At 47.0% G+C, this 27,290-nt stretch overlaps 1 protein-coding gene across 4 annotated transcripts in view; it reads left to right on the forward strand.

The window, feature by feature from the left end:
- Positions 1–25,844, forward strand: part of TG (thyroglobulin) — a 269,572-nt gene extending 243,728 nt beyond the window's left edge. For all 4 annotated transcript variants that reach the window (XM_016959884.4, XM_016959885.4, XM_016959886.4 and 1 more), the window contains 5 exons: positions 4,346–4,527; positions 7,532–7,639; positions 22,763–22,897; positions 24,420–24,610; positions 25,624–25,844. In XM_016959884.4, the coding sequence (XP_016815373.4) occupies positions 4,346–4,527; positions 7,532–7,639; positions 22,763–22,897; positions 24,420–24,610; positions 25,624–25,739 (732 nt within the window). In that variant the 3' untranslated portion in view covers positions 25,740–25,844. The remainder of the gene's footprint in view (positions 1–4,345; positions 4,528–7,531; positions 7,640–22,762; positions 22,898–24,419; positions 24,611–25,623) is intronic.
- The last annotated feature ends 1,446 nt before the right edge of the window (positions 25,845–27,290 follow it).

Here is a 27,290-nt window from a genome sequence, read left to right on the forward strand (position 1 = left end):
AGAGAGGCAGCAATTTACTCGGGGTCCTGGAACTACAAGGTAGTTCTGCCCTTTCAACCATTATCTCTAGAGCCTGACCTTTCAACCATTATCTGTCCTGTTTCCTGGAGGAGGTGAGCCCTGAGCAAAACCTGGATTTTCTATTATAATCTGATTGCTGACTGTGAAGTTCCCAGGCCAACGCCATCAGCATCACCTGGGAGCTTGTTAAAATGCACATTCCTGGGCTACACTCTGGACCTGCTGAGTCAGAATCTGTATTTTATCAAGATTTCAGTCTACTTTAACGCTTATTGGATTAAAAAGCATGTGTCTAGTTCAATAGCTGTTATCCAGGCAAACTAGGGAAAGGTGTTTAGGCAGGAGGAACAGCAGGCGCAAAGGCTTAAAAGTAAGAGAGAACATTTGGTGTTGAGGAAACAGCACTCCTCACATGGCCTGGGCATTTTGGTAATATTTCAGCAGCCTAGTTCTCAGGAGTCACAGAAATTGAAGGCCAAGTGGCAGCTCGTCTGGGTGGCAAGGGCAAAGCACAGCTGGGTTTGTTCCCCACCTGTGTGACTTACTCAGCTGTGTAAGACAGCACTTAGCCTCTCTGAGCCAGTTTCCTTGTCCACCCCCTCAGGATGGTTACGGGAGCAAATGAGAAGAGGGTGCACCAGGGGCCCAGCACAGCATCTGACACACAATGGGTGCTTGGTGCGTGGCACTTGTGCTGACCTCGGCTACTCCCTTTGCCGACGTGACTCAGGCAGCATCATTCTCACCCCTTGGCAGTCTCCTCTAAGTTCCAGCAAATGGCATTGTACAGGGAGGAGACAGTTTATGAACTTGTTTTACTCCTCTGCAGCCCAGGAGGCATTAGTATCTTGGCTAGGGCTCTCACTATGACCCCCTCATGTTATGTATGAGAAAATGGTGCCCAGAGAGAGAAAGCCACTCTCTCGAGTTTGTACAGTGATTGCCAGATAGCGGGTGCTGGGACTTGGAGATCCTGGTGCCCAGACCTCAGTATAGCTCCCTCATGTTAAGATTTGAAGGCAGATTATGCCTCCCACGTAGCAAAGCAGCCTGGGGAGAACCCACTTTAGTGCCACTGCACCCTTGTCCTTGTACCCTCCTGGGCTCCCAGAACTGAGTTCTCCCCACTTCCGCTCCAGCCCGGGGCATTAGACCCACCCAATATCTGAGGTGGGGGCATCATGGATTCCTTCTTTATAAAGCATCTGTGAGCAGTACTTGGCCCTCGAATTTGGCACCTTCTGCCTGCCCCACCTGCCTTCACTCATCGCCCAATCTCCATGTTCACAGCTCAGAGCTGAGCAAACAGGCTGCAGCATTGAGACAGCCACTGGAACGAACTATTATATTTTCTTGCACAGTTTTTCAAATATTCATATTATTTGTATGAAGGAATTAGAATAGAAATAAAAGCAAGAGAGCCTTCTTCCATGAAGATAGATACACATAGCATTTTTTAGATGCTTTCTTCATCTAATAAAGCGGTTTGGGGCCCTGTGTTCATGCTTCAGTTTTCTAATTGAAACCAATTAAACCCTTGATGGATACAAGTAGGTCTTTTGATTAAGGGCGTATGCCAGACTTTGAGCGAGGTGCTTCAAAACGTTATTTCTAATTCTCAAAACAACGCTGTGAAATAGATTTTACTTAACTCCATTTTGCCTATGAGGAGCCTGAGGATTAGAGAGGCTAAGTGACTTGCCCAAAGCCACACAGCTGGGAAATGCAAGAGCTGGAACCCAAATCTGGGTTGCCAGCTCCAGGCCATTGCACCTTGCACTGAGACTTCCTGGCTCTTCTTAGCCCGCACCCACGAACAACCAGCCACGACTAGGAGTGGGATCTTTAGCAGGTGACTGCTTTGTTCACTTCATCTTCACAGGAGACAAAAACAGGGCCCATATGAATACACACAATACATTCACATTTGGAAGATGTCTGGCTCAGAGAGAGGAAAAAATATATTTTCCAAGATCCCCCCAAATTTGGCAGTTAGCACTTGAACCCTAAGTTTTAACTCCAAACTCAATGCTCTTTTCACTGCTCTGGGCCAGGCACTTCATGGGCAAAAACCACCCATCCTTCCATGGGCCGAGGTCCCAGTGTCCACAGCTCTGATGTGGGGTCCTGCTTAAGTTATAACTGGGGGAACGAGCCTGTCTCTTACCAGCAGTAAGACCTGGGGTTAAATCTCACCTCATTCATCCTGTCTGTGTGACCCTAAACAAGCTAGGCAGGTTCTCTCAGCCTCAGAATTATGGTTCGTAAAATGGGATAACATCATGCCCAATTCACCTTGTTATTTTGATGCTTCCTCGAAACATATGTGTGAAATGTTTAGCACAAAATTTAGAAATAGTAAGAGGGGTGCCAGTGGGTTACTAATATCATTTTTGTAATGAAATATTCCAGGCAGAAAAGGACAGAGAATATAATGCAGTTTTTTCCCTAAACTATGAGCAGGTTGTAGAGTCCACATAATAGATTGTAGGTGAGTATTTTTTTGAACAGACTAGACTAGACTAGGGTAGAATAGAATGGAAACTCTCAGATGCGTTGTAGATGGTAAGAGTATGGAGTGTGAACATTATTCGTGAGTGCTATTTCAGGTCTGTGTCTGTGTATGTCCATGTGTGTTCTGTTATGTATAAGATAACTTTCTTACATGATCATGGTCAAAATATTTAAAAGTCGCTGATATGATGAATATTCACAGATTCACCATTCAGATCTCCCAATTTCATATTTGCTCCAGACTTTTTTTTCCAATAATCAAAATGTTATTGATAGAATGAGAACAAAGCCCTCTTTGCATGCCCTCCTGGCTTTGGTCATCCTGAAGGATCAGTTAGTCCACAGGGTGGTTCAGCCTGGCTTCTCGTTCAGCCGGGTGGAGAGTCAGCCATCCCACCAGAAGGGGCTGTGTTCACCCAGGAGTGGCTACGTTCACCCAGGAGGGGCTGTTCCCACCCAGGAGGGGCTGTTCCCACCCAAGAGTGGCTGTGTTCACCCAGGAGTGGTTGTGTTCACCCAGGAGTGGCTGTGCCCACCCAGGAGGGGCTCTTCCCACCCAGGAGGGACTGTGCTTACCCAGGAGGGATTGCTCATTGATGGAATTCTAATCACATTGATGGAATTCTAATCACAGGTCCTGTGTGCTTGTAAATGTTTGGAGAAGCACACCAGAGTGTGCTGATAAGCACGTTGCACCGTTTACATAAGGTCCTAGAAATATGTAAACACATAACACAGGACTGTGCTGGGGCCCAGGAGGCTGGGCCTCACACCAGGGGCTGCATCCCAGACTTTCCCCTGCCCATTGTCTTCAGAAAGGAGAAAACTGGGTCCTGGGGGAAGGCAGTGAATGGCCCCAGACTCCCACAGTGCAGACAGCAGCAAAACCAGAACAAGGAAGGAACAGAGAGAGGGGGGAGTTTCAGAGAGAAATAGAGAGAGAAGGAGAGAGAAGGGGAGAGAAGGGGAGGGGAAGAGAAGGTGAGGGAAGGGAGAGAAAAGGGGAAGCATGAAGGAAGGAAAGAGAAAGACAGAGAAAAGAAAATAGAAAAAGTTGCTCCCATCTGGACACACATCCCCCAGAGAACTGCGTGCCTTTCCTGGCCATCCTATATAAAATAGCCCCAGCCCCAGCATTCCATATCCTTCGTATATGGCCTTATATTTCTTTGTAGCACCTGTTCCCTGATATACCATATATTTATTTGCTCATTTTCCACCTCTGCCACTAGAACGTGAGCCCCAAGAGACAGGGAGCTTGATCGGCATGTTTGTGGCTGTTTCTCCAAGCCTGGGGCACTGCTGGCCCTGGTGAAGCATAACTATCTGTATGAAAGTGTGCATGAAGCATTCATATGATGAGTGACTGAGTCCATGAATGAAACTGAATTTAGCTCTCCTAACATGACCAGACCACAGTTACTCATGAGTTGGCTGAGCAAGGAGCCCAGGAAAGCAAGTGAAACTCGGGGGTTTGACCTGTTCTCAGACTGCAACAATGGTTAACCTTAACAGAGCACTTATTAAGTGCCAGGTACCATTGTAACTACTTGCCATAATCCTATGTGGCAGGCACTCCCATTTTCAGATGGGGAAGGCAGGCACAGAGAGGGATAGCCATTTGCTTAAGGACACACAGCTAGAAGGAGGCAGAGCTGGGATTCGAACTCAGACAGTCTGGCTTCCACTTGTGTTTAATGCCATGCCCCACTGCTTCCCAGAGAGAAAATTCTAGAGCAAGGGTTTGAGGGACACTGACTTGGACCTTTCAGAATCCAACTGAGGAATTTCATATCTTTTTTTTTTCTAGCAATTTGAGGAAAGTCAAGGCCGGACCAGTAGCAAAACAGCCTTTTACCAGGCACTGCAGAATTCTCTGGGTGGCGAGGACTCAGATGCCCGCGTCGAGGCTGCTGCTACATGGTATTACTCTCTGGAGCACTCCACGGACGACTATGCCTCCTTCTCCCGGGCTCTGGAGAATGCCACCCGGTAAGCTAAGCTGCAGGAGGGTGCAGATTCCTACTGCTATGTTTTGGAGCAGACTCAGTTGATGTTCAGGTCATGAATGAGAAATAAAGGCACGTGGCTTTGTGCTTGAGGTTTCCTCTGCATCATTCATTCAGCCTACAGCATGGGGAGTGTCCCTGCTGAGGGGAAGCCCTGGAGGACATGTAGGGTGGACCCTGCTGCCAGGAAACCCCAAGGCAATGAGAGAAATGAGGGGTGACTCTGGCTCTTCCTGGGCCATGAGGGAGCTGTCGGAGGGCAGAGACGAAGCACTTGCCAGAAGTGCCTGGTGCACGCTCCACCTGAAGCAGCCGCTCAGCAAATGCTCAGGACAACCTTCCACGCTCCTGGCCTTGCATTCACTGAGCCCAGTGCCCCCAGTCTTGGCTGCCCATCAGGCACACGTGAGCGCATTTAAAGGGTAGGTGACACACAGGGCCCATAGTGGGGCAGCATTTTCCAAAGCTCCCTCAGCTGATTCCACCTTGCAGTCCAGGCCCACCCGGCACGTGGGAAGCAGTGGCCTGGAGGCGGGGAGGTTTTGTGGCTGATACCACTCCCCACATAGGAACAGCCCAAGCTCTGACAGCCCTGCGCCCTCTCTCTGGGGCCCGCTGTTTCTTGTATCCACTGCTTACATGCCTTGTCCCCATTCAAGCTCAAGCTTCTCTCACTTGGGGAAGGCTGCCAAACCCCCACCCCAAGATGGCTAAAGGCTGCAGCCCCCAGGCCCTGCTGTCCCCAGGGTCCCTCTCTTGCAGCACGCCCCCGGCCCCAGGGGTTGTCGGGACAGACCTGCCTCCCTCTCCTAGTACTGCATGAGCTCACTGAGGCTGAGAACTTTTACAGAAATGCACAGCAGATGCACAAGAAATTATTTTTGAATAGAAATAAGAAAATAGCCAGGGCTCCAGTCCTTTCTTCCTTCTGAGCTCCTTAGGATGAGACCACAGTGGGGACTGCAGCTCTCAGGTCACCTTTGAGTCCCCTCACAGGCGACGCATCTTGGTTTTCTGAGGGCTCTCCAGTCCCAGTGGGAAGAATGGGTGGGATGCGAGTGCTTTTTACATTCTGTGCCTCCTTTTCTCTCTCCTTCTGGGAGGCCCATTTGCTTGTTGTCCCTGGGGACAGAGCCAATGTCAAGGCTCAGCATCGTTTGGTAAACTGGAGCCTGTTGGGAAGGGATGGGCTGGAAGGTGTTAGAGACCCACTGCCCTGCTTGGTCTCTCCACTCAGGAGCCTGTGGTTTCCAATTGGAGGGTCACTGGCTCAGAATAAAACTGTACCACCCACTTGGATCTTGCGGACTAAAAGGCTTTAATTTTCCCTCTAGTGGAGATCTCCACTTTAGATTAAACAGCCAACAGCTATTTTGGGAGGCCTTGCCCTGGGTTGGACCATAAGAACTCTCAGATGTCCAGTCCCTGACCCTGAGAGGCTTATAATCAAGTCAGGACTGGGCTAGATCACATTGCAGAGAGAGCTCAGGGCTAGAGATCAAAAAACCTAAGTTCTTGCCTTAATTTTGCCTTATCTGACCTTAAGGACAACCTGCGTGCTGGGGTGAGAGCTGAGACTGAGGGAAGGCAATATCACCAAGGGAGGCCTCACTCAGAAGACGGACTCCAGCTCAACCTTAGCTCAGGCCTTCCTTCTCTCTGGCACAGACTCAGGCCCTGGCCCCATCTCCCTGGCAGTTTCCTGGGCAGCGTCCCACCCGAGGCCTGCCAGTGCGTGATGCTTCCCATAGGTTTGATCCTGTCCCTGTCCTGCTCACAATGCCTCAGGGTGCATGGGAGGAAACTCAGTTGGCTTCATCTGCCCTCCAGATGCCCACAGTGCCCCACCCAACTTCAGAGCCTCACCTGGGAAGACTCAAGCACCCAGCAGACTCACCAAAGGCTTTTATCCCAATGACCAGGAAAGGAAGACGGGCACCCCTTTTGCTGAGGGACTCCCATGGGTGTTATTAAACTTGGGCATTACAAAACCTCTTCCAGGTAGGGACCTTTGGCCCCACTTCTCAGCTGGGAAGACAGAGATTCAAGGAGATAAAAGAACTGCTGAGTATCTCACCTTTACTCTGCAATGCAGATGGGATTGAAAACCTGGTGGGCCCAGGGTCAGCCAGGGTCTGTCTGACTCTTGGCCTGGCTGGGGCCGCCTCTCTAAGCACATAGCCTGTGTGTCAGCACACGCAGGGCCCCACTCTTGTAAGCTGCTGCTTCTGAAATCGATTCATGCTACCCCCAAAGGCAGAGCAAATATATAACTTAGGGAGATTTCTCGGCTTCCTCATCTGGACATTTTGGACTGGATCTTTTTTTCTTATGTGGCTCCCTTTTCCACTGTAGGATGTTCAGCAGCATCCTGACCCCCACACACTAGATGCCAGTACAACCCTTTCTGTTCCCAGTTGTGACAACCAGGAATGTCTCCAAGCATTGCCAAAGGGTTCTCTAGGGGAGGTAGAGATGGGGTGGCAAAATCTCCCCTGCTGAGAGCCCCTGGACTGAGCTAAGGGTACCACATGCTTGAGCTATCTTTGTGGGCTCTGACTTCTTTTAAAATGCACAATGATTTTATGTTCCATTCCACAGTATATTGTATTTAACTCCACTGTATATTGCATTTACGTTACTATAAAATGTTTTGCTTCCATGTCTTTAAGTGAAATTGATATCCTGGGAAGATGTTTATTTCACAGGTTTTTTAATGCCTAAAATACATCAGCATGGACGCCAGTTTTCAAGCCCACCACCTACCAGAGGGAACTGTGTACCTACCATACCCTGGCTCTCCCATCAATGTGGCAGTGGAGGCACTTGGAGAGCATTGCTGGGGAATGGGAAGAAGGTGTTCTTGTAGGCCTGGCAGGGGTGGGTTGGGGGCCCAGGGGGCCCCTTGCTGGGAGAAGCCCTTTCCAGGCACCATGGCCCATAGAGCCATGTTTAACCAGACTCCCCCCATGTTCTCCTTTCACCAGGGACTACTTTATCATCTGCCCTATAATCGACATGGCCAGTGCCTGGGCAAAGAGGGCCCGAGGAAACGTCTTCATGTACCATGCTCCTGAAAGCTACGGCCGTGGCAGGTAAGACGCTGCAGGGAAGCAGAGAAAGGAAGGTAAAACCGAATGATAAGTCCCAGTTCGATGACATGGGACACACCACTTAACCCCTCTAAGCCTCAGTTTCCTCATCTGAGAAATAGAAATAATTGTAGTAGCCACTTCATCTCACTGTCTTGCAGGCGGGGAAAGTTAAAAAAAAATGGTGTGAAAGGCTTTGCAGATGATGATGACACACTTTAGAACTGCAATGTTAGTTATTAATTGATTAATTTGACTTGAGAGAGGAGGCTTTTTCATTTACTCTCTATATTGATTCCTCCAGAGACTGAGCACTAGCTTAAGACATTGACTTTCCAAAGTATAAAAAGGCTTTTTTTTTCAGCCCAATGAAAGTTGTATTCATGCTTGACTTATATATCATTCTTACTTCCAGAATAGGTTCCAGCTCCCTTAGAATAAAGTATCAGGTGCAATGAAGTCATCAAAATGAGAAAGAGAAATAAGGTGCAAGTGAAAGGAAACCAACCGTAAAGGAAGGGCCAAGCAATGAGCATAGAATTTAGCCTTGAGTTTCCCAGAAGCTGAGGAAAATATTTTAAAAAGAAGAAGAAAAGAAAGATTTGGGTTTCATAGCTCCAATAGCTGAACAAAGGAAGCAGAGAGACTAAGTGACAGGGACGCACGTGATCTCAGCTTCAGAGTGAAAGAACAATGCGAAGAGGGTATCTGGGGACTTGGATGACCGGCGCTTTGAATGGAGGACTATGGGGCTATCTGTTCTACTGCCCCATGAGCTTACGGTTCTGAGCCATTCATCCATGTGGGAAAACCCCAGAACCCTTCCCACTGAGGCAGTGACTTCGTGCATTAAACCACATCAGATCACAGTGAGGTGCCTTTGGCAAGACAATCTACTCCTCTAGAGGGAAGAAAGTAGTGGTGTCCTTGTGCTCAGCCTCCAATAAGCATTCACAGGTAACAGATCATCAGGGAACACATGTCTCCAAAAGATGCAAGAGCATTATTGTTTTACTTCATATAAGAATAGGAGCAAGGCCTGCCATCTGGGGTCAAGAACATTCATCACTCACATCCATGGTCTATTTTATGGGCAACAGGGAGCTGGGTGAAAAGACTGCAGCTTTACAGATGGGGGTCCAGCCACACCATATACCTGCTGTGCCATCATAGGTAGTTTTCTTTGTCTCTCTGATCTTCAATATCCTTACCTACAAAATAAGACTAAAATTTTTCCTCTTAGGCTTGGCATCAACCGTACCTGGACCATAAGTTGTCCAACCCATAACAGGGCTTTACCCTGTGTTACTTAGCAAGGCAAGGGAACTCTTATAAACGTGCATCATTTATCTTTACAATTAGCAACGCCCCTAAAGTAGGCTGAATAATGGCCACCTCAAGATAGACTCCTTCCCATGTCCTCCTTTCACCAGGGACTACTTTATTACCTGCCCTATAATTGACATGGCCAGTGATTTGGCCACCTTCCTCCCATTCCCCAATAATGCTCTCCAGGTGACCTCACTGCCACTACGGGAAAGAAAGGGTGTTCTCATTTCTCCTAAGCACTCATTAGTTACCTGCTTCCCCCAAACAGATTCTTCCTTTTTTTTTTTTTTTTTTTTTGACGGGGTCTCCCTCTATTGCCCAGCCTGCAGTCCAGTGGTGCAATTTCAGCTCACTGCAACCTCCACCTCCCGGATTCAAGCAATTCTCCCGCCTCAGCCTCCCCAGTAGCTGGGATTACAGGCATGCGCCATGATTCCCAGCTAATTTTCGTATTTTTAGTAGAGATGGGGTTTCACCATGTTGGCCAGGCTGGTCTCGAATTCTTGACCTCAAGTGATCGATCTGCCTCGGCTTCTCAGAGTGCTGGGATTACAGGCGTGAGCCACTGCACCTGGCCCTGACTCTTGCATTTTTATAGCACTCCACAAAAAAAGTTCAGAGCCCAATTTTGCAGGGTTGAAATGGCCACCTCTGTTTTACAGAGGAAGTGTGTCTCACAGTCTATTCGAGCTGCCGTAGTAAAATACCTTAGCTGAATAGTGGCCCCCGAAAGATATCAGGACCCAATCCCTGGAACCTGGAACATTACCTTATAAGGAAACAGAACCTGGGCAGTTGTGATTTAGTTAAGGATCTTGGCATGGGGAGATAATCCTGGATTATCCCGTGAGGGCCCTGAATGCAATCTTAAGTATCCTTATAGATGAGAGCCAGAGGGAGAAGTGCTGTCTACAGAAGAGAGAAGGCAATGTGATCACAGAGACTGGAGTGATGTGGCCACAGGGAAGGAATGCCAGTAGCAGCCAGAAACTGGGAGAGCACGGGGAGAGAGTGTGGCCCTGCTGTCACCTTGGTTTTGGCTCAAACTGGTTTTGGGCTTCTGGCCTTCAGAACTATGAGAGAAAAAAGTTTCAATGGTTTTAAACCAGTAAGTTTATGGTGATTTGCTACAGCAGCTGCAGGAAACTCATGCAGTCCCCAAAGTGCTCTCATTTCCCGGGAGCACCCATTATTCATCCGCTTTCTCCAAACAGACTCTTCTGTTTTTACAGCACGCCACAAAAAAATGTCCAGGATCCTTGTGAGCTCTGCAGGGTTGAAATGGTTACCTCTGTTTTACAGATATGAAGTGTGTCTCAGTCTATTCAGCCTGCCATAGTAAATATATCTTAGCCTGGATAATTTATAAACAACGTAAACTTATTGCTCACAGTTCTGGAGGCTGGAAGTCCAAGATCAAGGCACGGGAAGATTTGGTGTCTAGTGGGGAGCTTGCTGACTGCTTCACAGGTGGCACCTTCTTTCTGCATTCTCTCATGGCAAAGGGGACAAACATTTTCCCTAAGGCCTCTTTTATGAGAGCACTAACTCCATTCATAAGGCTCCACCCTCATGACCTAGTTACTCCCGAAAGGCCCTGTCTCTTAATACAAACACACTGGGGATTCCATTTCCGCCTATGAATTCTGGAGGGACGTAAATATTCAGAGCATAGCAGAGTCTGAGGTTCAAGGAGTTCAACATGATTCCCTCGAGGACAAGCAGCTGGTTAGTTAGCAGCAACCCGCCCGCGGCTTCTCTGAGCCTCAGAACTCTTTCCACTCTAACACGCGGTCTCTCTGCTTAGAACTATAATTTCAGCCTGACCTACAGATTCAAGCAACTGCCTCCAGGTTGTAAGAAGAAAAATAAGTGGCAGGCCAGGATTCTGGGAAGGAGGCATTGAGGGAGAGAAGGAATGATGACAAGAGCCACGTGGTTTGGGTGGAGATGAAGGTGCCCTCCTAATCCAGTGGTCTATGGCCACCCATGGCGAGGGAGGCCCAGCATGGGAAATGTTCCTAGAATCAGCCTTGGCAGTGTCCTCCTCGCCAAGGCTCTCAGGAATCCACCCTCAATCCACTGACTCTTTTGTCTGGTCCTCTGCCGGATTCCTCACATGTAAGGTAGAGATTACAATGAAAGGTGTAACTCTCTCACAGCAAGTTCATTAAAAGCCTTACAAATATGCACATACCGTTGGACCCCAGAATTTACAGTGGCAAAAAAAAAAAAAAAGAAATGAGTCTTCTACTTGAGGGTGAAAACAATCAAAGCAAAACAAAATGAAAGCATTCATATCTTTGCTGTCAGAATCAATAGTTCTTCGGCCCTACCTGGATCACTTTCATAGGCTGCTGTAACAAAGTGCCACCAAAACTGGGCAGCTTAGAGCAATAGAAATGTATTGTCTCAAGTTCTGAAAGCCACAAGGATGAATTCAAATTGTCAACAGGAGCATGCTCCCCCTGTAGGTGCTAGGGAAGGATGTGTTCCAGCCTCTCTCTTAGCCCCTGGTGGCCTAAGGCGATTGTTGGCTCATAGATATCTGTGTTCTTCGTCCGGTATTTCTTTATGTCGTCTTTCTTCGTGCACGTCAGCCTCTGGATCCAAGGTCCCCACCACCCATATTGGTTAGGGCCCACACTAATGACCTCAGTTTTACTTGATGACCTCTATAAAGATTCTATCTCTAAATAAGGTCGCATTCTGGGGTACTAGGGGTAAGGACCCCAACATATCTTTTTGAGGGAGACACAGTTCAACCCATAACACTGCCTTTCTCTAAAATAACTGAGCCTGTCAAGCAGGCTCTTGAATGGCAATGGCCCAAAGTGGTCTATTTTGGACCTTGGATTGGGGTGGTCCTCAGAGGAGCAATCCTAACAGAGTGGAATCACAACCTCAGACTCCCATGGCCAGTGTGGGTTTCTCTGTTGCTGAGTAGTGTCCTCATGTCCCTAGAGACAGGGTTCCACTGCGGCAACCCAGGGAACCTCCCATGAAACCAAGCCATGTTCATGCAGAGGCCCTCATAACTGCCTCCTGTGGCTCTATGGCTCTCTGCACCTCAGAGCCCAGTGACCCTCCTGGCACAGATGAGGACTTAGTAGGTGCTCAGGAAATCATACCGAAGGATAGATGGTCAGGAATGAGTCCTTTCTACTTTAGTTTTTAGGCTCTATGGGGCTCAGTTTTGCCACCCGTGAAGTGGTGGAGTAGGGAGGCTGGAGAGGTCTGAAGCACCGATTCTTCACTGGGTTCTAGGCAGCCTGGATCCTGAGCCTCTTTGAGGAGGGGGCAGGTCTGAGCCTCCCAGCCCCTTTCTCCCTATGTCACAGACTGAGCTTTGATTAACATTTCAAGGTTATTCAGTTTAGAAAGTATGAAAAACTACTGGACCCAGTCACCTAAAGAAATCGTTTAGTTCTCAGTTCTATCATTTTTAGAGGAAAGAGACACGCAGATCCACTGAAACATTTTATAGTAGCGGTATTGCTATTCTTATGGAGGCAAAATAATGCCCTGGTCAAAAGCAGAGACGCTGGCATCTACTAGTTTGGTGAAAAACATATCCTTGAGTCTTATCAGCTCAGTGACCTAAGGCAAGTCATGTAACCTCTTTGGTGACTCAATTTCTTCATCTGGCAAATGGGTATAATAGGACCCATCTCAAAGGTTGTGACGATCATTAATTTTGCATAAAACAGAGACAGGCAAATAGTGCTAAGAGTATTCTGTTCTTCTTGGCCATCAGAATGCATTCTTGACAACCCCCTGTGTAGATGTCTCCTCTCTCCATCACCATCACATATGGTGCCATCTATGTAGCAGATAATTGAATCAATGAATGACTCACAGAAACTAACTCATTTGATTTTTGGCAAGTTTATCTTATTGTCCCAAAAAGACATCTCTCTTTCTCTCTCTCTCTCTCTCTGCCCTGGAGCTGTCACATCTCTCATTTTATTTCTGGCTCAAATCTACATACTTAAAATACACATGTGTTACATTTTCAGCCATCTGTCTCGTACCTCCATTTCTGTTAGCATATATTAGCTTTCCTGGCAACAACTAGTGAAAAAAAATACAATGAATTATTGCTTTCTTATAGACTATTGTAAACTGATCACAGAATAGTGTGGTTTTCTTACTGTGCACCGGGATTATAGATGAGATTTTCATTCCTGAAGTTGAGGGCAAACTTCTATGGGGAAAGAATAGGCATAACAGATGGAGAGGAGAGAGGGAAATCAAAATCTCTAGTGTGAGAAGAAGGTTCCAGTTTCAGATTCAGATTCAAAGAATCATAGAATATAGAAGATGAGACCGTCTAGCTCCTTCATTTTACATGTAAAGAAACAAAAGCCCATGGATGTGAGCAAATTATTTCCCCATCCCTGAGCCAGTGAGTAGCAGTCTGGACCCATGCCCTGTTCCCTGCCCTCTCTCCAGCTTTCTTTCAATTGCTCCAACTTTATCCTAAACCCTATTGAGTGAGTGCCTACAATGGCCAAGTCCACTTACTATCTATGTGGCCTTGGGCAAGTCACTTAACCTCTCTTAGCCTCCATGTAGCCTCACCTACATCTGGAGAGAGTAACAGGTCCTGTTCCATAGGGCTGTGGGAGGGTTTGGCGGACACTGCCTGCACGGTGTTTAGCTCAGAGCCGGCATCTGGGTTGTGTGAATGTCTCTGCGTGTGAGTGTATGCATGTATGTGTATCTGTGTGTACAATACCTGGCAGCGTTGATTTCCAAGGCTACTGATGAGAGAAAAAAACTCAACAGCTTTCTCCTGTTCATCTCTGCCCATTGAAGAAACTTTGAGCCAGTTTCTCCCACGGTCTTTCTCTGGAGCCCTCTGTTTTAGGAAGTGGGATTTCCAGCACGGCCTGTAATCCAGGGCTTCTCAACTTGGGCACTGTTGACATTTGAGGCCGGATAACCCTTTGTTGTGGGAGGCTGTGCTGTGCATTGAAGGATGTTTAGGAGCACCCCTGCCTTCTACCCACCTGATGCCAGCAGCCCCAGTCCCCCTAAGCTGTGCCAACCACAAATGCCTCCAGACATTGTCACATGTTCCCTGGGGACACAATCCTTGCTGGTTGAGAACCACTGCTGGAATCTATTAGAACTGAAGTTATTACTAACAGTACCTGAAAGGAAGTAGCAACCCCTCTCCCAGACACTGCCCCTGAATCGAGGTAGGATGTCCCCTGCCAAGATGCTGTCCCTGGCCCCTTGGAACCCCCTCAAGCAGATGGAGTGTGCCAGAGAAACAGAGGGGTGGTTTCGGTGCTTCTTTGTGACAAAGCTGACCTGGAAGGCCAACAGGCCTCCAGGTTCACATGCAGAGGGGCTCTGGCCTGCTGTCTCTCCCAGGTCTGAGGCCCTGGGCATTCTCTCTAATGCCTTCCGTGTTCTCTCTAATGCCTCCTGTCACTTGCCCAGGTACCTTTCAAGGCACCACCTGCTTATTCTGCTGGGATCCTTCCCTCCCTGCCCGTCTCTGGTATTTCCATCTCTTTGACTCACCGGTGATGTCCTCCTCTCTAAACAGCCCCTTTCAAAGGACACACTGGCCTTTAAAGGTCCAGGTATCATTCCCAGGAAGAGCCCCATCTGTGTCCTCTGCTGCTCATGAACAAAGGACTCAGACCCTGTGGCCAGGTTTGGGGACCGCACCCCCAGCCCTGGTCTGTGCTCTGGACCCCAGCAAGTGTAGAAGAGAGCACCAGTTTGTTCTCTGCTGTTTCCTGTCTTTCAAGGGCTCTGCCACTTTCTATGTGCCTCTTTAAGAGTTGGTTTTCTCATCTGTGCAGTGGAGCTAGTAATAGCACTTATGCTTACTATGAAGTGTGTCAGGATTAAAGAAGACAAGGCACACAGACAGCCTCGCCTATGGGCCTAACTGCCTGGCAGAGAGTGAACACTGATTAGGTGAGCATTACTAATGCTGCTTCGTGTATTATGCTGGAAGAATCCAAATTGGAGATCAACAGGTCCTTGGAAGAGAGCAACCACAAGTGAAGTGGTTTCTGGTACCAGACATTGCATGAGGAGCTGTAGCCACTTCAGAGAGGATGTGGAAGCCTCTCATCTTAAAATGCCTGGGGGCTGGGCCAGCTGTGGAGTTCATGGTTTCCATGGAAATTCATCATGAGACTGAGTGTGTGCTATGGCACTTGAATTGTGTGCTGCATCTGGGTCTTTCTTCTGAAGGCCTTGGCCTCCAGGGTGCTGGGATGTCATTCCTACATCCCAGTGGTGTGGAAGATGTTTCAACAAGACCACATTTAACTTTTCTTTGAATAGAAGAGTGGGGGCTGGGGTATGGCTCTTGGGATTAAACATCTACTCACGCCCCATAGAGGATGTTAGACTGGTCTTTCATTTTGGCAGAGGCAGCCCAATCTAGTGAAACAGCACATCCTTTGAGACTAAATCAACTAGAGTTTTAATCCCATATCTACCATTTATTAGCTGTTTGCATTTAAACAAATCCCTTTACCTCAATTTCCTCACCTTTAAAATAGGTATAGCTATATCTACTTCGTAGTATGAATATTCAAGATCATGTACATTAAACATCTGGCTCATTGCAGATGTTCAATGTTAGGTAGCTAGGGTTATTTTCCTTTTAGGAAAACTGAGGCTCTGAGAGAGAAAAACAAAACATTCAAAATGACTAAAGAGGCAATAATGTTCCTCCTTGATAAGTTGTCCCAACCCTGGAAAACAAAGCTGTAAATTCTAGACTCAAGGCATTTTGTACACCACTACACTTGCATTCTAGACACTACTGTGCATTCCAGAGGCTTTTAACATTCCAGATTCAAAATATTATCTTTTTAGTTGACTGTCTTGGTTAGTTTGTTGGAATTAACAAACCAAAGAAAATATGAAGTGGATAGATTATTGAACTGAATCCATCAGCCTGGCTACATCCTGTGGGATTATTTCCCAGTGTAGATGAAAATAAATCATTTTCTGAAACCGATCACTCCAACTCCTTGACATAATAGGGTTTGCACTATATATCTTCTTCAACATTGATTTGACAGAGATTTACCTAACGCCGTCTATGCTGCAGATCCCCTTCCAGGTCCTAGAAATGAGAAACCTGCAAGGCAGAGAGCAGCTGCCTTCTTGGGACAAAGACTATAGTTGCAGGTGGGGCTGATGGGTATCTAGGAATAGTGTGTAAAGATTAGACAATACACACATCAATATGCAGCATATGTTCAGATAACAGCACTAGGAAGGAGGTCCACTAGGGTGCCGTGGTCAGTAATAAGAAAAGAACCTTGTGTAAAGGTGACATTTGAGCTGAGAACCAAGAAATAAGAAGATGTGTGATCCTCATGTAGAAGTGGGAAATCCCAAAATAAAGATCATCAAAGGCCAAGGCCCTAAGTGGGAAAGGGCTTGGCATATTTGAGGATAAAGAAGGCCAGGGAACTGGAGCATTACTAATGCTGCTTCGTGTATTATGCTGGAAGAATCCAATTTGGAGATCAACAGGTCTTTGGAAGAAAGCAACCACAACTGAAATGGTTTCTGGTACCAGACATTGCATGAGGAGCTGTAGCCACTTCAGAGAGGACGTGGAAGCCTCTCATCTTAAGATGCCTGGGGGATGGGCCAGCTGTGGAGTTCATAGTTTCCATGGAAATTCATCATGAGGCTGAGTGCGCGCTAGGACACTTGAATTGTGGCACTTGAATTGGAGCCTGTTGAAGAGGAGGGGAGTGGTTGAAGGTGCAGAGGGAAAAAAAAGTAGGTCTTGTAGTTCACATAGGAGTTTGTAAGCTGTGGCTAGCAGAGAGATAGTATTTTATTTGAGTGTGATGAGAAGGCATTGCAGATTTTAAAGAAAATACATATAATGCACAATGGTCTTTTCATTCATATCCAGAACGGCTCACTGAAACATCAGTTATCTTTTTAAAAAATAATAAAATGTAGAATATCAACCCTGTTATCTAATGCGATGGTCAGTTAGTCAGAAAAGTCAATTAAGAAGAGAACTTGTGAAAAATGAGTAAGATAGGTGTGATGCCTTAAATATTTTATTTTAACTTTAAACACATAAATCTGCATCCCCTGGCCATTCTTTTGGTGCAGGATCAGAGGGTTAAGCTGGAAAATGCTGTTTGGAGTTCTGCCTTTGAACTTCTTGCAAAACCATAAACATAGTGCATGATCTATTATTTCCAGTCTGGGATCCATGAAAATGGAGTATCTGCATGTTATTCAATAAATTCAATTAGATGTAAAATCACAATGACAAATACAATGACTTAAACAGTTGGGTCTTGGTAAGCACACAGCACAGTTATTGAGGATGCATGTTTAGGGCCTGCAAAGTTCATTTTTTTCTGGACAACCGTTATCATACTTTATGGAGGGAATAAAATGTTCAGGTTAATCTAGCAAGATAGTTGAAAGTTTTGAGTCTACTGTGAAACAATATATCATACAGCTCTGCTGAGCTTTAGGAAGTTAGGGGACTACAGCAAATATCTCCTTTGGGGCCGGGGGTGGGACTGCACTATTTAGTGTACATCAGGGAGCTTATTTTTAAAGGATTGCAGAGCAAATTCTCTTGTAAAACACAAGCCATTTGGAAAGCAAATAATTACTTCCTGATTAATTCACATGCAGAATCTGAACTTTTGCATATTAGATTTGCCCAAAGAGAGGCACACTTATAAGCTTCTAGTCATAAGTTATTTAATACTTCCTCAGCTTCTAAAAAAAAAAAACAAAAAACAAAACAAAACAAAACAAAAGCCTGGGAAGCAAAGGGACTTTCATTCCTCCCTGTTCCCTAATTTCCTTTGGAGGAAGCTATCGAGAAAGATGCTGGATGGGGATAAAAAAGGGAGTATATTTTATGGGGATGAGGTCAACAGACTTCCTGCAGACAGAAGAGCAGGGACTGAAATCCCTGCAAGCACAGGCTCTCAAATCGGTCCATTCAGATGGACCCGAATGCCCATCTGTGCTGTGCCATCTCCAGCACAGTCCTCTTCACACCATTATCAGCAGAATGGCTTCCCCATGCAAAACAGTGTCTTATTTCTGTCAAGAAAGATCCTTCCTCACACCCTCACCTCATCATAAGGGGAACCCAGGCTCAACCCACCTCCCCAGCTGAATCCACTGCCAGGTGCATCTCTTTGAATGGATGTACCTCCATCATCCTGTTTCCTGATAAGCCCAAACTTTCGGATTATGGCTCCTGATCCTGGAAGCTGAGAACTTGTGCAATGGATCATCTCTGAAATAAGGCTTTTGGCTCGCTGGGGTGCAGGCTTAGCCTCCCTGCAGGTCCTCGGCAGCACCAGCAGGATTAATGATGAGCAGTGTGGCAGACAGGTAAACTTGGAGACATTATGTGAAAAGGTTCTGTCTTTCCTGGACAGTTGCAGCGACCCTAGGATTTCTCAGTTCTAGTCTTTCTTCCCACACACCTCTAGTAATCCTTCCAAAAGAAATGCAACTTACAACTCATTTGCTAAGAAACCTCCAGAGTTCCCAGCCCTTTTAAAACATGACCGTCAATTCTTCTGGTCTAGGCCATCACACCTTTCGAAGAATTAGAGTCCAGTAGACCTTAGTAAGCATGCAGTTTAGTGGTTTTTCAGACTTTGGATTTTTCTGGACTAGAAAAATTCCAATTGCACTTCTCAGCAGGACCTGTGAGGCCAACGCCTTGGGGATTGTTTTCTGCCACCTGCACCAGCCCCCACCTGCCCTGGCTCTCCTTGTGCTCAGCCGTACCCCTTGTCATTCCTTGCTCCATACAGAGCACAGAGCCCACTCCGTGATGGCACAAGTGCTGAGTCGCTACCCACATGCCCTTCCTCGCCTCATCCACTCACTAACCCTACTCATCTGTCCAAGCACAAGTCCACTGCAGCCTCCTCTCTCTCGGTTTCCATAAACTCCTTTCCATTTTCTTGCCTGGAATAAATGGTATTTCATTTCTCTCTCTTCTTATGGTAGTTGGTAAGTAATTCTATCACTGGATAGATACCTACCTATCTATCGTACAACTCACAACATTTTATTTTTGAAAAGCAGTGGTTGATCGCACTTTCTTGTTAGAACGTGAGCTCCTCAGCAGAACGGCCACCTTTTGAGCCTCAGCATCCATCCAGAGGACAGTGCACAGCAGGCATTCGGCAACTGTGGGCGGAGCAGGGTCTTAGTCCCAACACCCCTTTTCTGATTTGCCACCGTCCTCACTGGACGGCATTCAAATCCTAAAACTGAAACAAAAAGCATGCACACACACACACACACACACACACACACACACACACACACACACACACATACACACAGTCATCCGCAGAGCTCTGTGGCTGGTCAGTTCTTTCCACAGTCTGGTTAGTTCTTTCCACAGTCTGGAAATGTAAGTTTATCAACTTCAGCAACCTTCCTTGAGCGGCAACTTATAGTTTTTAAAGGAATTTACACCCACTCGATCTATGAGCATCCGATATACCATATGGGAGGCTGAACAGAGATGATCAGACCCATTTTACTGATAGGAAAACCAAGGCTTAGAGATTCGGCAGTGGAAGTGGGACTTGCACAGAGCTTGCCCAGCTTGGGCAGGTAGATTTCCCAAGCCCAAAGTCTGCCTTTCCATGTGACAAGGAGAAGATTCAGATCTGGCCCTGGGCATAGGATGAGCAGCTGTCAGATGAGGGGCAAGTTCCACTGCAATGTGATTACCAAAAACAGCATATGACAAGTAAAAGCTAAATGCCTCCAGGCTGACCATATACTGACACAGCTGCCACGGGTCTGGGCCTATGATTTATCAGTGATCAGACACAGCGCAGGGCAATGAAGCCACATGAGCACACATGAACTGCCTACCCCAAGTCTGCGAGCACCAGGGCCACTCAGTTGAGTCTTTCCTTTTACCTTGTCAGACCCTGGCATGTTCTTCTGGTTCTTCCTCTGCTGCTGCTGCTGAATCCAAATCCCCTTTTCTTCCTCCAGAGGGTCCTGGAACTCCCAGCCAGTGCCCAGATTCACCGAGGACTTGGTCCTCGACTCCCAGATTCCCTCTTCAGAGGCTCCACTGTTTGTGCCTCCTCCAGATGTCCCTTTAACTGCTCAAAATAACTCCTGCATCCTGATAGAGATCAGCTCTGCTAAGGAAAAAACAAAGCAGAAATCCTCATACACAACAGGCTCTCAAATTAAACAGATGGGATGGGCTGGAATGCCAGGACTTTCCCCCAAAGCAGTGCTCTGTGGCCTTTCTAAGGTCGCAGACAGTGGTGGCCTGGAGCTGGCTCATACAAGTTCATGAGCGCTGGTGGTACACATTGCTTCCCAGCACCATGCTCAGTGATATCACTTTGAAATTGGCTAAGGTGGGAGTATTTACACTGTAAAAATTGGCAAATATTACAGATAGGATTTCCTTTCCCCCAGAGAGTCAATTATTAAACTTTTTTCTTTTTTTGAGACACAGTATCACTTTGTCACCCAGGTTGGAGTGCAGTGTTACAATCGTGGCTCACTGCAGCCTCGAACCTCCTGGGCTCAAGTGATCCTCCTGCCTCACCCCTCCAAGTAGCTGGGACTATAGGCACACGGCACCACACCCAGCCAATTTTTGTATTTTTTGTAGAGATGGGATTTTGTCATGTTGCCCAGGCTGGTTTTGAACTCCTGAGCTCAAGCAATCCACCTGCCTTGGCCTCCCAAAGTCCTGGGATTATAGCCATGAGCCATCACGCCCAGCTGATTATTAAATATTTATCAGGTCATGACCTTGAGAATGTGATGGAGGATATGAAACATCTCTCAAGAGAGATCCACCTATACACTTAACAGCATTTTATGTGTAATTTTAGGGAACTTGTGGATCTCCAAAACCCTGCAATGGGACCTCCCCAACCTCCCACAAGTTAAGGACTCCCACTCTTAAGCTTTCAGATGTCTCTCTCAGTTAATCAAAAAGGAAATAAGTATATGAGCCAGAAACTGGGTCAGAGAGATTAAAAATATTTTATCGCTAAACCTCGTTCGGCATCTGAAATAAGCATAATTGTGTCATCATTTTACAGAGGAGGACGCTCAGACCCAGAGACATTAGACAGCTTGTCCAAGATTGCACACTAGTCAGTGACTGAGCTGGGGTTTCAACAGAGCACTCTGGCCTTTAAAGTTTATTTCTGTTCACTAGAATACTTGGAATGCAGCTTCCTCTGGAGGAAACAGTAGACCAGGCTATTGTAGTAACAGTTATACCCCCGCAAAATGTCCAAGTCCTAAACCCTGAAACCTGTGACTATGTTACCTTCCTGGCAAAGGAACTTTGCAGGTGTGACTAAGGTTCAAGACCTTGAGATGGGAGCTTATCCTGGTAAGCTCAATTTAATCACATGAGTGCTCTAAGCAGGGGAGTGTTCCAAAGAAATGCAGCATCAGAAGGACTTGGCCACTGAGGATGGAGGAAGGCAGTTCTGATCGGCAGCCTCTAGTGACTGGGAATGGCCCTCAGTTTGTAGCCAGCAGGAAAACGGGGTCCTGGGTCCTCTACCTCAAGGAACGGAATCCTGCCACGAATTCGAATGGTCAAGAGAAGTATTCTCCCCAGGGCTTTCAGAAGGAACGCAGCCCACTCACCCTTTGATTTTAGTCCACTAGACCCATGGATTTCTGAACTCCAGACATTGTCAGATAGTAATCTGTGTTGTTTTAAGCCACTGAGTTTGTGGTAATTTCTTAGGGCAGCAATAGAGAATTAATACAGCCAGTTTTCCAGAAGTGCCTCCCGAGAAACAGGCTGTTGAACCTTTCATCCCACTGTGAGGAGAAGGACTAAGCCCCAGTGGGGAGAAAGTCGGCCAGACATCACTGAAGGAAGAAAGAGGAGGGGGGCCCCTATTAACCCTGGGCCTCCTGGCTTCTCTGTCGCCACCGCAGAGGGAGTGTGGTGATTGAGAAACAAGACAGCTTCAACAAGACCGGCAGTGGGGTATGACTCACCTTCCAGAAGCCAAAGGCAAAGTCCAGACCTCTCTTTGGGCAAAGCCCGATTTTTTACTATGCAGTGGTGAAATCTGTCCTGGCTTTTCCACTCTACCACTCTCCCTGGTTCCCAGTGCTCACTCCATGGCCCATGTACCAGGCTCCTCAGCACCAGCTCCAGCCCAGGCCATTCACACCACTGGACTGGCTTCCAAGTCATTATTCCCACCAGGATGCTGCTTCCTAGATATTTAATCCAGTCTAGCATGTATTTATTGAATAACTCCTATTTGCCAGGTACTGTGCTGCGGTGGGCTTCATGGATAAATATCTTCCTTGAAAAGTCGTAAGAGTGTGAGTTGTATATGAACACAGGCTAGTGCGGAGAATGGGCTCAAATACAAGCTACTTTCATTATTGCTTTTTCAGTGACTAGAAGAACACCAATATCCAGTGATACCATAAGTATCGTGGTTAGAATATGACCCAAAAATCATTGTGTTGGGAGGTTTCTCGCAGGCATTATTTCCAGAGACTTCAGTGTTCCGTGTTGTTCTCACTTTAGCAACAGACATGCCATGGATCTCCCCGCAAGGGGCCACTGGACTAAATTTAGGCCAAGCCAAATCTCCATTCAACTGGGCCCTAAACAGGATACTTGGATATGATATAAAGAAGGGAAAGTCTTGGTTTTGGAAAAAATATTTTTGTTTGTGTGTTTGTGTTTTTGAGTAGTTTACTTTTTCTTGACCTTTTGCTGCTGCTTTTCCTCTGTTTTCTCAGCCTGGAGTTGCTGGCGGATGTTCAGTTTGCCTTTGGGCTTCCCTTCTACCCAGCCTACGAGGGGCAGTTTTCTCTGGAGGAGAAGAGCCTGTCGCTGAAAATCATGCAGTACTTTTCCCACTTCATCAGATCAGGGTAATTTTGGGCCACTTGTTCAGAATTCTGTCACTGTGCTTTTCCTCCCGCTTCCTTCAAGCAGAACGCAAAGGCCCAATTTGCGTCGATAGACTCATCCTTTCCTCCGTAGACACTATAATCACCAGCCACTGGCCTCCCTGTCTCAGTCACCCCCTCCTAGCCAAAACTGCTTTTGCATACATTAATCTTCATGAAGAAAAGCTCTAATTATACCAGCTGCATTTGATGACTCTAGATCAGGGTTTCTCAACCTTAGTGCTATTGACATTGGGGGCTGGATAAATCTTGGCTGTGTCCTGTGCATTGTAGGATGTTTAACAGCATCCTTGGCCTCTAGATGTCCACCAGATGCCAGTGGTGCCCACCTCGGCCCAGTTTTGAGAACCAAGCATGTTGAATGTCCCCTGGAGGGAAAACCACTTGGAGGAGAGCCACTGTCTCTCCACAGAGGGGAATACCAGTGCCTTGGGTTTTCAGCTTAAGTTGAAATGCTCAGGGCCCTCCTTTATTCACCTTGAGGCCCTTCCTCTCCTTGCCTGCCTGTACTCCAGTCCAATGAAGTATACTCGCTGTCCCCACCTGCAGAATTGGTTCCTGCTCTTTCCTCTTCATGGTAGTTTACCTGTTTCCTTTTATCTTTTTGCCTGATGCGAGTTGATTACCTAGAACTGTGCTAGGTTCCCTGGAAAGATAAAAAGGTGCAAAAGTCATGACCCAGCTACCAGCTACTAATAGTCTGAAAGCACAAAAATGAACCATAATTCAAAGCAGGAGAAAATAAAGCTTTATGCAGTTTGTTATGGGAGTTGAGCAGAAAAACACATTTCTTGTAATTAGGGTTTTAGAAAATATTTCACTGAGGAAGTCACAGTTAAGCTGGGCCTTGGGGGATAAATAGAATATTTATATAAGCAAAGAAGAAGAAGACACTTCCAGGAAAGGAGGTCTGGGCAAATGCAGCAGGGATGAGAGGACACACCTTATCTGGGAAACGTCAGGTGGCTGCAGGGCTGGTGTTTGGGCTACATGGCAGGACATGCCGGAAGATGGGCCTGGGCAGCAAGTTTGGGAAGGAGCCTTTATCCGAACAGGTCTGACATCCCCTTTATGGGGCAGCTGGCCTACAGATTCACCCTCCTGCCCGGGCCTTGGACAAGCAGGGACATTCCAAAGGCTAGCTATGGTGTCTAGATCTGAGGACATCAAGAAAGAGAAGAGCACAGTGATCTCCTGACCATTCACAAAGACAGAAGGGCAGCGCTAGGTCCTGGGTAACGCTACCAGGTCATGACCTTAACACCTTTCCTCACCCAGAAATGGCCTAGCTTTGCAGTGCTAGCTTTGCAGTGCATCAAGATCACAACCCCAGAAGCCAGATTTGGGGAGTTCACATGCAGCCTTGACACCTACAGATACATGAATTTTCCCTCAGATACCGAGTGCAAGTGGGAAGTGATTCAGGTGATGAAAGGAAAGACAAATTTCCCTCATGGATATTTCTTTCTTCTCATTTGCCCAGAAATCCCAACTACCCTTATGAGTTCTCACGGAAAGTACCCACATTTGCAACCCCCTGGCCTGACTTTGTACCCCGTGCTGGTGGAGAGAACTACAAGGAGTTCAGTGCGCTGCTCCCCAATCGACAGGGCCTGAAGAAAGCCGATTGCTCCTTCTGGTCCAAGTACATCTCGTCTCTGAAGGCATCTGCAGGTAGCAAAGCCCTGGGACAAGTGGAGGGAGCTGGGTGTTGATCTCAGCATCTGCTGTGCTCGCTGCATGAGACCTGTGCTGCGCGCATTGGAGCCAAGGGGTCACCAGTGCCAATGGCACAGCCCCTTCCTGTGAGGTGTTCATGGTCTGGGGAGCTCCATGTTGCCAAGGGCCTCCTGTTCTGATGTAGGGCTGGAAGGAAAAGAAAGAGAGGCACAGGAAGAGTGCAGTGGGGTGACTAGGAGAGAAGGTCTATGGGGGGTAGAATGCTGCACCAACATCAGGGCTTCCAGCCTAGAACGTTGGTATGGGAAGAGAAGGGAGTGTCTTGAACCTCATCCTCACAGTCCTTGAAGTCCTAGATAGAAAATCTTGGAGAGGTAACTCTAGCCAGGGGAAAAGTGGGCATTTCTACCTCTTCCTGTTGCAGAGATGTTAAGGAGAGAAAAGAAATCATAATAAAGGCACTGGGAATAGAGAGTAAACACAATGCCCTTAGGAAGCTTTGGAATAGCGGGTGTGAGTGACACAACCCAGGGGATGGCCCTCAGCTTTCCTGGGGCCATGATGGAAGCCTGTGTCTGAGTGAGCAGGAGCCCAGAGGAAGGAGGACTCACTCCTCCCTGCAGGCTCTAGGAAGGGTCCCCAGGAGAGGTGATGCTGGGCTGTGGTTTTTAGAGTGACAGGAGTTTTTCAGGTACAGAGAAATGGGAGTGGACCGTTAAACAGGGAAGGGATCTTGTCCAGCTATAGTTTAGATTTTCAACTCTGCTTTTAGCTTCCAAGGCCAAGTGTCTGTCTGCTGACAACAAATCCAAGTACCATCGTACCCTTAGCATGTCCCTATAGCCAGGAGACCCATCTGGCACCTCAGCCAGTGGAAAATTCCCTCTAAAGGGCATTAGCAAGAAATGTCCACTGGAGGCTGGGGTCTCTTTGGGACAAAAGGAAGGGACCAGAGAAGAGAAGTCCTAATCTGGCTTGGACCAACCTTCCTTGCCCCTCTGTTTCAGATGGAGCCAAGGGCGGGAAGTCAGCAGAGAGTGAAGAGGAGTTGACGGCTGGATCTGGGCTAAGAGAAGATCTCCTAAGCCTCCAGGAACCAGGCTCTAAGAGCTACAGCAAGTGACCAGCCCTTGAGCTCCCCAAAAACCTCACCCAAGGCTGCCTACTATGGTCATCTTTTTCTCTAAAATAGCCACTTACCTTCAATAAAGTATCTACATGCGGTGAAGCATTGTTGACTCTAATGTGTGAATCCAAGGCAATTCGTGGGTAACACCAACTATATCTTAATAATCTTTCTAAAGTTTGAATCCCAGGCTGCTGTTTCCATTCAACAAATGTTTATGAGCATCTGTTATGCACCAGGCCCTGTGCTGGGTGCTGGAGAAACAAGGACTTTGCTCCTCCAGAAGGAGAGAATGCTGGGCAAACAGTGACACAAAAAATGGGGATCCATCAAGAGCAGGCCCCAGGTGGCATAGTCCCACCTGAGTGGTAGAAAATACTCACTCACAAAGGTTCCAGAGTGGAGGTAGAAGACCAACTGGAATGGGTGCAATGGTCCAGCGAGAAGCAATGCACTCTGAAGCAAGACAGTGAGGATGGAGCTGGGGCAAGAAACAGAGCCACAGGCCCTGGAGGAAGTAGAACTGATGGAACTTGATTAAATGTGAGAGGGGGTTGGTGCAAGGTGATAGAATTGCCCCAACTTTGGGATGATTTGGATTCCCGGATAAGCAATGTTCACCCTCCTAAGGGACACACGTTTAAGGCAAATATTCTGGTTAAAACGTTCTGTCTCTCCACCCCCTTTCACACACACATGGACACACACTTCACCCAAAGTAAAAGCAAGTGGAGCTGGTTAACAATCTTGTTCACTTAGATGGCATGCCATCAAATGCATTCATACCCATCATGTTATTTGAGTTCAGAGCAAATTAATGATGATTTGTAGGCTGAGATTTTTGTCCTATCTTGCAAATGTGGAAGGTGAGGCTCAGAAAGACTTACACTATACCTGAATTCACATGGTGAAGAGGAGGAGAATCAGAGTCCAACTCAGGTTTTCCCATTTCTCTGTTTCCATGCACTGTATGGACTGTAAAATATAGGCCTAGGGCCACGTTGTGTGTCCTACAAAACCTACTGATAGCACTGAAAGCCCTGACTAGCCTCCAAACTGCATTATAGGCTCTGTTAGGATGGTTCAGCAAAAGCACCTAAATACTGAACTAAAAGGCCTTAACCAAAGGAAACTCGATAGGTAGATGGTCCCAGGGTTGGAGAGTGTCTCAGTGATGTCATTAAGGACCCAGACTCTTTCCAACCATCCTCTTTGCCATCTTCAGCGCATGAATGGTGTTTCAATTCACTGACATATTATGGCTGCCACAGCTCCAGACATCACACATAATCCCCAACAGCATCTCATGCTGGAGGCAAATGGGGAAGGAGCTAAAGGGCTTTCCCCTCCAGTGCTTCTTTCTTTTTTTGGAGGAAAAGTTTTTTCCCAGAGGTTCTCAGCAGAATTCCCCTTACATCTTTTTGGCTAGAACTAAGTCATGTGCTCCTTTTTTTTTTTTTTTTTTTTTTTTTTTGACGGAGTTTCACTCTTGTCGCCCAGGCTGGAGTGCAATGGCACAATCTTGACTCACCACAACCTCTGCCTCCC

This window comes from Pan troglodytes, chromosome 7, assembly GCF_028858775.2.
Source record: "Pan troglodytes isolate AG18354 chromosome 7, NHGRI_mPanTro3-v2.0_pri, whole genome shotgun sequence".
NCBI lineage: Eukaryota > Metazoa > Chordata > Mammalia > Primates > Hominidae > Pan > Pan troglodytes.